Genomic DNA, 13,075 nt, shown 5'->3' on the forward strand with positions numbered 1-13,075 from the left:
ATCACCAAGAGGAGGAGTCACTCGATCCTGTGACTCGAGAAAAGACTTCTTCGAGGAAAAACAACTTGTAACACTCTGAGTCCAACACTAGATGGTGGAATATGCACAGCATGTGTATCTGCAGCTACAGACGCCACTGAACGAACACACACACACACACACACACATTTGTTGCCAGTTTTGACACATATTAACACTTACAAAAACGTGTACTACCCCCTGCACATGTAGGTAAGAAAAAAATACAGTGACACCACAGCTGGGATACAAAGCATTATTTATAGATATACATATATTTATACTGTGCATTTTTTTATACTTGTACATTTCTGTCCAATGGAAAAAGGCATGGGAACAGGAAATCATTGGGGCGTAACGGGTTGGGGGGAAAGGAGACTCACTCGGTATAAATAAAAATTCCCAAGTCGAAAACAGTTGAACAAAAAACAATGCTAGCAATGAAATCTCACACAGCATGGGGGAATGGGCAGGGGTTGGACGGAACCTGGAGTCAAACACAGAAAGGGTGTATTAAACATGGAGGGGATATCAATCCCACAACGAAACACGTACAACTCGTAAAGCTTCTACATCAATAGGAACACACACACAGGCAAAATGGCAAAGTTACTATATTGAAAGGTAGATCTTCCAAGCGACCAGTGCTGCAGTTCTTTCCACTCCCAGGGGTCAGTGCTGCAGATCACTCCACTCCCAGGAGTCAGTGCTGCAGGCCCTTGTTTTCTCATAGTGGGTAAAACTGAACATCCCACTCCCAGGGGTCTGTGCTACAGAACCCTATGTCCCCAAAAAACAAAGTATCAGTCCTCTGCAAACCCAGGGGTCAGTGCTGCAAAACCCCCCTAATCCCAATAGCCAAAGTGTCAGACCCTCCTGCCAGTAAGGACCAACACTTTGTTCCCAAAGTTCAAGGCATCAGACCCTCCTATGGGTCAGTGTTGCAGACTCCCCTGGAAACCCTGGCTCGAGATACCTACCACTACTAACTCTTCATGGCTAGTGTTTGTGGTGTGGAGCCTCCTACTTCAGTGGTCTGGACACGGTCAGTGCACATACACTCTCACACTCATAGAAAGCAATGAAGCAGTCCTTCTGCCTCTACACACACACACTCTTCTGGGTGTTTATTGGCGACCCTCATTGTCAGTACTGTGATCAGTGCTTCACCCAGGATTCAAGCAAGTGTAACATAATCCTCTTTCCATGAGTCAATGCTGCCTATCTTCTTGGGATGAGTGCTACAGAAAGTTGGTGTGGCAGACTATGCTATCCAGGGAAAATTGATGCATATCACCTTCTGCATTGGATCTGTCTATCTCCCTCTCCCTACGGTAAATACATCATCCCTTTCCTGGGTCTTAAGTGCCTTTCTGGGAATTACTGGCACAGACCACCCCCTCCAAGCAAGGGCCCCGGATTCTCCATGCCAAGATTCAGTGCTACTGTCTGGAAAAGCATACCACCAAACCTCGCTTGGAAAAAGATTCTGCCACTTTCCTACCAAAATATTTATTCCGCAGCTACTATTGTGCCACATGGCCATAAGCAAAAGAGATGAAAATACATTTCCTGTAACAACACAACAGATCCTTAGGTGTTAAGGTAAGACTACATTGATGCACATGGGTTTCTGATTTCATTATCCTCTTCACCCCAAAGGAAGAGCACTTCTGCTCTTTTTTCACATGAAATAAACATTTCTTATTGGAATGCTGCAAAAAGCACTTGTAAATTTCAAGCTTAATTATTGTCAAGTATGAGTAGCTGGATGTCGGCATGAGCAAGCAGTGGCTCTAACAATATAACTTGAAATTCACAGAGGGCAGTGGTCCTCTGCAAACTCTCAAAGATGAGGCACTGTAGCGCAATAAAGCTTTCCTGTCCAGTTTGAACCTGGTGCTGTCATGTCAAATAAGTTCTGATGGGCCCTCAAGAACTCATACAGCCAAGGAATCTATGAAGGTGCTCAGCTGAGAAATGACTGTCCACATTGTAGTTAACTTTAGTGCATCTATCCATGCAGCTCTGATAAACCACATCTCCGTTCCGGGTTTGGTGCCTGCCTCAGCACAGTCAGTGGGTGAAACCCCTCTTTGGTTTCCTTACTGATTGCCTACCTTTGTTAGTGTAAGGAGTCCGTAGTTTAAGGGGTTAATACTGTAACAGTAAAAAGTACATGAAGCAATACAAGCTTTCAACCATTAGAGCAAGGTCGGCAATCTGCCTTTATTGATCAACAACAGAGTTTTGTGTCTCCTGGTAGCTAGCCACGAGGCTAACTGCAGACTCCAGACACACTGTATCGTTACTAAGAGCCCTGACTGCAGGCAGATCTGCCAAAGTCTTTGAACTTTAATCTAGGGCACACCATCCAGGGTCTTGGGTGCTGACTTAATGCACAACATTTTGGCCCCAAGTACTGTGACCCTAGGCACATTTTTAAAGTTCAAGAGGTTTTTACCTCAGACATATCATCAGGCTTTGAGTAACCCAAACCTATACACATCATTCATTTTGACAGGCTTGATCTCAAACTCCTTACCAGGGTCTCAGAGCCCTAGCCACGAGCCCACAACCAGAAAGCACTAGAGTAGCAAAGAGAGAATTCTAGAATGCATACAAGTACATGTATACTTTCCAGTATGTTGTACAAACTCTTTGTTGAGTTGGGACAGGGTGCATCAAGCAGTGCGGTTCCACACAAGCAAAAGTCACTAGTATATAGTGAAAGGGAAGTCCTCAGGAATGTCAGACAGAGGAAAGTCATCATTTTGTACTAGTTAGGACAATTCCTCAGATATACAAGACAGGGAATGTTCCTAAGTAATTTGGATGAGGGTGGTTCCCATATGTTTAGGAAAATTTCCACTGTATATTGGGGAGAGAGATTCCTTAGGTTTATAAAAATGGTAGAAGGCACACGTACACCAGGTAGGAGAAAGACCCCAGGTGTAGTGGGCAGGAATATTCTCAGGTAATTCAGGCAGAGGCAGGTCCACTGGTATATCAGGCAAGGGAAATCCTTTGTTGTATCAGGCAAGAAGGTCCGACATGGATCTGGCATGAGAGCCCCCATGTGTATCAAGCCTAAGTCCCTACCAGATCAGGAAAAGAAAAGTCCCTAGTTCTATTGCATAGGGGAAGACGGCAAAGCACCCAGGACTACCAGGAATTGGAAAGTTCATGTGTGGTACATTTCTGGGTGTGTTTTTGGTGTCTACTGCAGAGAAAAATCCACAACTTTATCATGCGGGGAAAAAGTCCCCAGGAGTATTAGGAATGACAAAGGAAAGTCCACAATGATGTCATACTGAGAAAGGTCCCGAGGTGACCTGAGCAGAGAAGTCCTCAGATACATCGAAAAGGATAAGTTCATGGTAGCATCAAACATGAGTAATCCTTAAATGTATCACAAATGGGGGTTATTTAAGCCAATCTGACGGGAAGTCAAGTGTATTTGACATGTGATGTTCTTGGGTATATCAGACAGGTGAAGATCCAAGGAAAACCAAGTATGGTGTCCCTGGGTATATTTGACAGTGGAAGCCCCTTGTTTATTAGGCCTTTAGAATCTATATGTGTATCAGTCAGGAGAACATCCCCAGGTGGCTAAACAGGAGCTTGCTTTCTTCAGTAATGGAATGGGTGTCATTATATTACCATAATACGTTGTAAACAATCCCTCCCATTCTTTTGGAGTTCCTCACTTGCTGTTTGCAGGCAGACAGTGTTTCCTCTCAGTCAAGAGTACACACACACCTGCAGTTCCTTGAAACACACACAGGACGTAATAGGAATTAACTAAATTGCAGGGTATTTAGATCTTAATTACAGTTTGTCGGTCTACGCCTGTAAGTGAAAACCTTTTTACAGCCACACTTTAGACTGTGACAAGAAAGGAAAGTGAGTAATGTGTGGACCGTTCTACAGAAAACACAATCAGGGATACTTGCAAAGTGTCACCGAGAGCATTAAGAAACATACACCCTAGCAAGTTTAGTGAACTGACCATACCAGTTTCACCAGTATTAACAAGGGACCAATCCCTCAATTTGTAGGTCAGTGTAAGGCAACATGCATGTCTGTTCTTAAGGGATTTGGTGGTGGACTTGAGTTCCATGTATCACCACAGAAAGCTCTGCTTTAGAAATCAGTACATAGTGATACTGGTTGATTAAAAATCCCAAAGAAAAGGGGTATGACTGTTGGCTAATAGCTTTCATAGATCTGACAGTATTACACGTAATTGCACCTATATTGGCCTTTAAAGCTCAGTCTTTATAACCACAGTTGGGCCACTGAGGGCCTGCAAAGAAGGTCTCAGAGGCACAGAGGATGAGTGCTTCCAGATATCAATATGTAGTACAGTGGATAGTTAAATACTTTCAGCGATTTGTTTGTATTGCTGTAGGGCAGCAAGTTGAATCACAGTCTGCATGCCGAGTAGTTGTTAGTTGAAAACCTCCAGTGATCAGCCCATAGTGCTTTCAGATCCTTGATTGATGGCCTTCAGAGAGAAATGTTTCTGTTGTGCAATGGTTTTCAGAGATCCTTCAAATATTTTAAGTGCTCTGGGATGGTTGGTTGAAGGCCTTCAAAGTTCAGTCTTTACAGTTGTGCAATGGTTGGCTCCAAGGGCCTTCAAAAATCTGTCATTAGAGCTGTAATATGGATTGCGGAGGCCTTCAGGAGATCAGTCTTTAGTGGTTTGGGACTGTTGGATAGTTAGTTGCCTTCAAAGATTAGCTATTAGTGCTGCACAAAGGTTCATTGTTGAAAACCATCAAAGAACAGTCTTTAGTAAGGCAGGGGAGCTGGTTGTCCTTCAAAAGGTTCATGTATAGCTCTGTGGGATGGCTGGTTGATCACTTTGAACTATGTCTTTAGTGCTGTCCAAACATTGATTGATGAGGTCCTTCAAATATCAGTCTTTAGTGCTGTGGGATGCTCACTTAAACTTCAGAAACAAATTCTAGGAAATTGGGGTTGGTAGATGGCCCCCAGATAAGTCAGTTTTGTATTTGAGAGATCAGTCATTGCGTTTTTATCATATTAGTTGCACTATGTTTTTCAGAGAGCTGCAGGTTTGTTGGCAAAAATGGACTTCCGAGACCAGACTTATCAGTGAGAGGCCTTCAGACAACAGTCTTTAGTGCTTTGGGTTGAGGAACGACCTTCATAGAACAGACTTCAGTGCTGTAAAATATTTAGTAGAAGGTCTTCAGAGAGCAGTCTGTAGTGCTTTGGGTTGGTGAGATGTCTTTCTAGACTAGTGAATAGTACTGTAGATTATTTGGCGTTACTGTTTCAGAGTTCAATCTCTAGGCTGGTTGATGGCCTGCAGAGAACAGCTGGTAGTGCTGTTTCTAACTGACAAAGGCTGCAGATATAGACCAATAGAGATGTGGAATATTGAACAGAGAAGGGTGCTTACTGATAGTGTCAAGTTAGCAAATGTCTTCAGAGATCAGTTATCAAAGTGTGAATTTAATGTACAAAAGGCAAACATGTTGACTGCAGGCACACTTTGTGCAGTCAGATAGGTAAATAGTTTCACATTTATTGTCTCTTAACTGTCAATTCCTCACTGTAATGTGGGATAGAATATCTACTAATGCAAAGATTTCTTCCAGTGCAGTCTAACAATATGCTTCCAGTTTGATTACAACATCCAGTGACATTGACAGGAATCCAGTAGTGATCACATTGTTCCAGTGTTCAATGTAGCATGTATTTAGTACCTGCATATTGCAGACTTAGGAAGGGAGCAGTGGAGCTCTGGGAACACTTCAGTTGATGCCAACATTTTGCAAAGGTTTTCCAGCATGTGAGCAACTTCCCAATCCTGGAGAAACTCACCAAGGAGATTCAATAACTCCTGGGGCAAAGAAAGACATCCATCAGAAGATCCCAAGACCACAATGGGTAACCAGTCATCCACCACGTAATTTAGTAACCTACTGCAGCCACCTCTCTCCATTTGGGTCCCTATACAATCTACTGGGAGACAACCCCTTTGCACAATCCAGTGATCCATCAAGAGATTCAGCGATCCAGTTGCTAAAGCAGTATTGATCTATCCAGTGTTTTACCATCCAGTGTGAACACTGAGTTGTGAAAATCCTAGGGTCAATACACGAGGGAGAATAGGAGGTGCATTGTCTATCAATTCAAAGACAGTCTCTCCTTCCTGAGGCTGAAAAGCTTGCACAATGCCAACAGGTTCAGAAGCGCAGCTGCCTGTGCCATATTTATCCTCCATCGCAGGCAGCTGCCAGAACTGAATAAGAGTTTCTGGTACAGATCCGGCTTGAACCTGTTGAAGCGATGCAGAATTGAGAATGCGGTTTACTCTAGAGGGCAGGGGGAGAGCAGACTGATGGTGGTGCCTCTTCCCTTGCCACCCGGTGGAGTGCACCAGGCCACAACTTGCTGAGCTCATTTGCATAGTCTATAAAATGTTAAATAGTAGTCTGTGAACAGAGGTCTTTGGCGGTCCGTGTCCAGCTTAGTACTGCAATTCGCCTGTCCCTGTAAAAAGAAAATAGAAAATAATGTGAGAGGAGAAGGAAAGAGGGACGATACTGTGTCCCTAAAAGAGCACTGTGCTCCTGGCTTGCACTACTTACAATCATACCACCTACATGTAAGAAATCCGTAGGAAGCACTGCTTTCTCATTACAAGCTGCCAGCCTCTGAAATTCCCTACCAGCTATCATTAGAGGTACCCAGAAGCATAAACCCTTCAGAAGACAGTTAAAACCATTGCTATTTCCTAGATAACTGCATTACCAGCATCCAGGCAACAGAGCCCAGAAAGCAGTCTCACCCTCAAGCACAATACTCAGTTTACAACCCACAAACAACTCAACCAGCATATTGCTTTCATTATGCGGATAAGCAAAAAGGGCTGAACTATGGTTTGCCATGGCATTGTATAGTTATGTACTTCCATCTATACCTGGTATGGCTCACAATAATGCTAAAACCATAATACGCAGCGGTCAGCAGCAAATTGTAACTTATAAATATTACGTTCACATAATACATTTCTGTTATGAGGGTTGTCCATCATATAGAACTGCACAGCCAAAAAAAACACAAACACCACCAAATGAACAGGCATGGAATAACTGAAGAGATCTGTCCCACATTACTGGACAATTTTGGAGGCCTTTAATATAGTCCACTGCAGGTCCAAACTATCTATATGTGTGTGTAATCTGACCGCTTTGTTATATTTCACATTGACACTTAGATATAGGATGACAATAAAAATGCCCATCCCTACAGATCTCTCCAGTTCTCTCTCTCTCCAGCCATGCCAGATCAAGACCACAATTATACACAAAACACAGTGCAGTAACCAGCTAAGCAGACCTTATAATATGAAATACCATAAAGGTAAAATAGTTTTAAAGCTAAAAGCATACTGAAAACCATAGAACTGTGCATGTCTCTTACACTTCATCATCCAATGCACTGCTACCATGTGGTTCCCAAAATCCAATAACCTCACTTCAGTGGTCATCATGCACAGCCTGGAAACACTTCCTACATAGGCTTAAAACAAACATCCTTACAACTACACGCCCTGCTGGTGCAGCATGCTACTCATGTAAGCATGCGCTTCAGTGCCCTACATAGGGGTAGTAAGTGTTATATAAATGCTGCAATACAATACAATGAACATGCATGTACACACATGTACAAGCAAGTGTTCTTGTAACAGGAAATCCTGCAAATGCTGGAGCAGTCCTAGTTGTTTTGCTTGAAGTAGAGCCCTCAGTGAGGCACCTCCCAGCAAAGCAGACAACTTACCAATCCTTTTTTAAAATAATTGAAGAATTTTTATCTTCACCCAAAGTATTCCAGGACTGGAGTCACAATAGTAAATAAGTATCCTGGACTATTTTAGGGAAGGTTGCACTTTTCTGAAATATTCTAGGGGTGCAGTTACAAGAGTAAATATGTCAGGCATTTCATAATCTCTTTTAAAACATATATACTTTGTTCCAATTGCAGCCAGTCTACAAAGATTGTATTCAGTGTGAAGTATACACCACTGCTCAAGTTTTCTCTTTCTATAATCACAATTAGTGGCCATATAGTCTTCTGTTACACACGAGATACACAGAGAAACAAAAGGCAGGAACTTTTTTTTGTCTGTGAAGTTTTATATTGAGTTTATTACAGACCCACTCCCTGACCTTGATTAAGCTTCTTGTGAGAGGTTGGCATGGTAGAACTAGTTCTAGCCACCCAACACTATGTAAGCCCCATTCCTGGCCCCATTTCATCAGAGCACTCCACACCTTAGCCATGCTATCCTAGGAAAATCCCACAGGCTCTCCCACTCTCTAGCCATTCCTGCTCTAGACATACCAGTCTTTTGGCCATCCCACCGCTAGGCCTTCCTACATGCTGTTCATTGCATCTCCTAGCCCTCTTGCACTTGAGTTATTTAAACCTTTCTTGGCATCTGCTGCAGTGAAAGAAATAACTGGGCCTAGGCAAAGTGGTGTGCATCAAACTCCCTGAAGGAACTGTAGGAAATGTCTGCTTTTTAGGTAGATGTAAGAACCCATATAAATCTCAGCAGAGGGTCTGCCAGTGTCAGACGACTGACTGCCATATAGCAGGATTGTTTTGGCAAACGTGCTCCAGCTGATGTGGCAGAAACCCTTTCTTCAAAACCTGAGCGTTGCCTGGCCATCATGTGATGGCAGTGGTTCAGCATTATATTTTGTTTCACAGAAGCACACACAAATCAATTTTCTAACATGCAGCGAGTTTTCTCCATGTGCTAGGGGGCACTGCTAGCATTCCCTGCCTGACAATCATTCCCCGGATTGCAGGTATAGGCAGGAAAAATGGGGGTGGGTTGCTTTTACAGTATAGACAAGATGGACCAGTGGTCGATCATTTGCTAGGTCAGAAGTTTCTGATAGTGGCCAGCTGATGCTTTGGTGTCAGAAACCCCTAAATGGGGCAGGGAAACTGCAAGATTCTGGAGCTGGAGCCCCACTGATTTATGACAAGCTCTTGTTCTGCCAAATTATAATTGACCACCCTTAGTCTAAAAATGGATGCAATGCACACTTTCTGTTCCTAGATGGCAAATCTGCATCCCTTGTATCTGATGGTTCTGTTGCCAGACAGGTTAAGTGATACTAATGCAGAAGATGAACTAAAAAAAAAAGCTAAATAAAAACGCCTATCCAAACGGCAGTGTTCATTAGATGCTGATGATATGCTCAAGCAGCCCAAAGATCTTAACAGAACTCTTCTCTAATTTATACCCTACGTAGTCTTATAGTTACTCTGTACCTGTGATGCTTTGACACCCTAGGAGCAGGTCCCAACCCCTGCTCTCCCCGTGCTGCTGCATCACTCTTGCATCTGTCTTCTCCTTGCTCTTTCCCCCCGTTTTTTGAGTGCCGCCTCCTTGCGTTTTCCTTGTTTTCACTGCTTTCTCCTTGCTTTTTCCCTGTTTCTTGAGTGCCTTCCTGCTTTTTCCTCGTTTTCACTGCTTTCTCCCCGTTTTTTGGAGTGCCTTCTCCTTCCAAAGGGCCATCAAGAACTGGCTGTTAGAGCGAGCACTCCAGAACTTGCAAGTGTCTGGAGATCCTGTTGAGTGATTAGCCGCACTTTACAAATCCTGTTTGATTGATTTTTTCTCAAATTCAAACTGCCAGATGGCTCCATAGAGTCTGGTTGGCAGATTTGGGGGCATATTTAAATGCCCCTAGCTCCACTGGAAGATCACTTATTGTGATGCTCCTGTGGCGTTGTGCACTGCGCCATATTTACAAGGTGGCACTAAGTTTCTTTTTGTGGTTTAACTCCACCTTGTAAATATGGGCCCCTCCAATGTAGTTTTCAGCGGCAGAGGGCATGCAATGGGTGTTGCTGTGGGCGTTCCACTGCAATACCTATTGCTTTTGACGCTGCCCCAGATTTACAAGAATTCATAAATCTGTGGCAGCACCACAACTAACGCCATCGCAGGGGTGGCGTTAGCATGGTGCAACAAGGTGAAATACTTTTCTTTCTCCTTGTTTTTTGCTTTTTCTGTGTGCTGCATTGTGCAGCACACAGATGTTACATATTACCATTGTAGTTTGTTTATGTGCAGGAAGGGGCATCATCCCCTTCAACGCAGACACTTGTGCACTGTGGTGCAAGGATGCCTGCATTGGCAGCTAATTTTGAACCAGTGCAAGGGAAAACACAGGAGTGTGCCATATTTGTATAAATATGGTGCATCCCTGCATTTCAGTAATGACACAGCACGGCACTACCAATTTTGGCGCAGCGTTGCTCTACACCACTTCTGTGTAAAAATGCCCCTTAGAGTTTTGCTTGCAAAATTTCCATTTGTCAGTGTGGCATATCTACATCTTCAGTTTACATTCCTGTGCATTTTGAGCTAAGGCGTCTCTCCCAAACTGCCACTGGGACTGTGCCCTTAAAGTGGCTGTTTATTGTAAGCATCCATTTGTCTAATATGCCCACTGTGATAAGGATTGTTGTCAAGGACACTATAATTAACTATCTATGAAAGTCCCCCGCCATTTCCAATGGAGTCTTTGGAAGAGTTAATTCTACCAGACATCATGGTGGATTAGTCACCCTACTGTGGGAAGGTTCTCTGCCACATTAGCCCGTAAACTTTAGAGGACTCAATGGCACTCAACGGCGGTCAGCAGTGTCTTTGCTGGTGAATGATCTCCTATATACATGGCTCACAATAGGGCGACTAAGGAACAAACACAGCTCTTTTGAGGTTTTTTGGCAGAGCCTCCATTACCACCCTCCACTTCTGACAGAAAGACATTTGTATTATTATTTTTTTTTTTTTATAAAGAGAATTTATTAATTTTGCATAAAACAGTGATGTTTACAGTTCAACATGATGCCAACGGGCATCAAACAATAATGGTGAAACCCTCGGTCCCTGCCACCTTTTATTACTAAATATTGCTCACAATCAAACGCTTAAAGGCCCGCTACACCCTCCCACTTCCCCCATCTCTTCTTATGTTTGTGTATGCAACCTCTGGCCTCACACACAAGTCTCTCTCGCTGCGCACACCAATTCACTCCCGTCTCCACTTAGCCAGTGCCGGAGCAACCCTGGCCTTCCAATCTGCCATTATATCTCTTTTGGCCACTAGACAAGCCACCCCTAAGAAGGATCGATCTGCTCTTCGTAGCCCTGTATCTCCATGACCCCCAGAAGGAGGGGTAGTGACGACCTCTTTACCTCCTCTTGTAGGACCCCGGATATCTCTTGCACCACCTTTTCCCAATAGGCCGTTATAGTCGGGCATGCCCATACCATGTGGAAGAAATCAGCCGTGTGATACCTGCAGCGGGGGCATTCCGCTGTGGGGCGGAGGCCTGCTTTATGTAACATGGCGGGTGTGAGGTATGCGGCATGTAGGAAATAGGATTGTATTAACCGGAGGCGTGTGGTCATTGTTAGGGAGCGTGGGGCCATTAGTGCTTCTGTCCAGTCCGCTTCTTCCATGGGTCCCACCCAATTCTCCCACCTTTGACGAAGCTCTCTCTGGGGTCCCCCAGCGGCGGTGATTAAGGTGCGATAAATCTGAGAAACCCCTCCCTTTCCCAGGTCCCCCATCAGTGCCTTAGCTTCCATGGGGCTATGCTCGGTGTAAGGAAATGCCTCCTTGGCATGGTTGCCCCCTGACTTTTTGCCTTTGCTGATGCTATGTTTACAATTGAAAGTGTGCTGAGGCCTGCTAACCAGGCCCCAACACCAGTGTTCTTTCCCTAACCTGTACTTTTGTATCCACAATTGGCAGACCCTGGCATCCAGATAAGTCCCTTGTAACTGGTACTTCTAGTACCAAGGGCCCTGATGCCAAGGAAGGTCTCTAAGGGCTGCAGCATGTCTTATGCCACCCTGGAGACCTCTCACTCAGCACAGACACCCTGCTTGCCAGCTTGTGTGTGCTAGTGAAGACAAAACGAGTAAGTCGACATGGCACTCCCCTCAGGGTGCCATGCCAGCCTCTCACTGCCTATGCAGTATAGGTAAGACACCCCTCTAGCAGGCCTTACAGCCCTAAGGCAGGGTGCACTATACCATAGGTGAGGGTACCAGTGCATGAGCATGGTACCCCTACAGTGTCTAAACAAAACCTTAGACATTGTAAGTGCAGGGTAGCCATAAGAGTATATGGTCTGGGAGTTTGTCAAACACGAACTCCACAGCACCATAATGGCTACACTGAAAACTGGGAAGTTTGGTATCAAACTTCTCAGCACAATAAATGCACACTGATGCCAGTGTACATTTTATTGTAAAATACACCCCAGAGGGCACCTTAGAGGTGCCCCCTGAAACTTAACCGACTATCTGTGTAGGCTGACTAGTTTTAGCAGCCTGCCACAAACCGAGACATGTTGCTGGCCCCATGGGGAGAGTGCCTTTGTCACTCTGAGGCCAGTAACAAAGCCTGCACTGGGTGGAGATGCTAACACCTCTCCCAGGCAGGAATTGTCACACCTGGCGGTGAGCCTCAAAGGCTCACCTCCTTTGTGCCAACCCAGCAGGACACTCCAGCTAGTGGAGTTGCCCGCCCCCTCCGGCCAGGCCCCACTTTTGGCGGCAAGGCCGGAGAAAATAATGAGAAAAACAAGGAGGAGTCACTGGCCAGTCAGGACAGCCCCTAAGGTGTCCTGAGCTGAGGTGACTCTAACTTTTAGAGATCCTCCATCTTGCAGATGGAGGATTCCCCCAATAGGGTTAGGATTGTGACCCCCTCCCCTTGGGAGGAGGCACAAAGAGGGTGTACCCACCCTCAGGGCTAGTAGCCATTGGCTACTAACCCCCCAGACCTAAACACGCCCTTAAATTTAGTATTTAAGGGCTACCCTGAACCCTAGAAAATTAGATTCCTGCAACTACAAGAAGAAGGACTGCCTAGCTGAAAACCCCTGCAGCGGAAGACCAGAAGACGACAACTGCCTTGGCTCCAGAAACTCACCGGCCTGTCTCCTGCCTTCCAAAGATCCTGCTCCA

General features: G+C 44.8%; 1 protein-coding gene across 1 annotated transcript in view; it reads right to left on the minus strand.

The window, feature by feature from the left end:
• Positions 1 to 266: 266 nt before the first annotated feature.
• MYRF (myelin regulatory factor) overlaps positions 267 to 13,075 on the minus strand; it is a 385,038-nt gene continuing 372,229 nt past the window's right edge. Inside the window, exon 27 of the mRNA XM_069223234.1 lies at positions 267 to 6,552. Coding sequence (XP_069079335.1) covers positions 6,460 to 6,552 — 93 coding nt within the window. The 3' untranslated portion in view covers positions 267 to 6,459. The remainder of the gene's footprint in view (positions 6,553 to 13,075) is intronic.

The sequence above is a fragment of the Pleurodeles waltl genome, chromosome 3_1 (assembly GCF_031143425.1).
Source record: "Pleurodeles waltl isolate 20211129_DDA chromosome 3_1, aPleWal1.hap1.20221129, whole genome shotgun sequence".
Lineage (NCBI taxonomy): Eukaryota > Metazoa > Chordata > Amphibia > Caudata > Salamandridae > Pleurodeles > Pleurodeles waltl.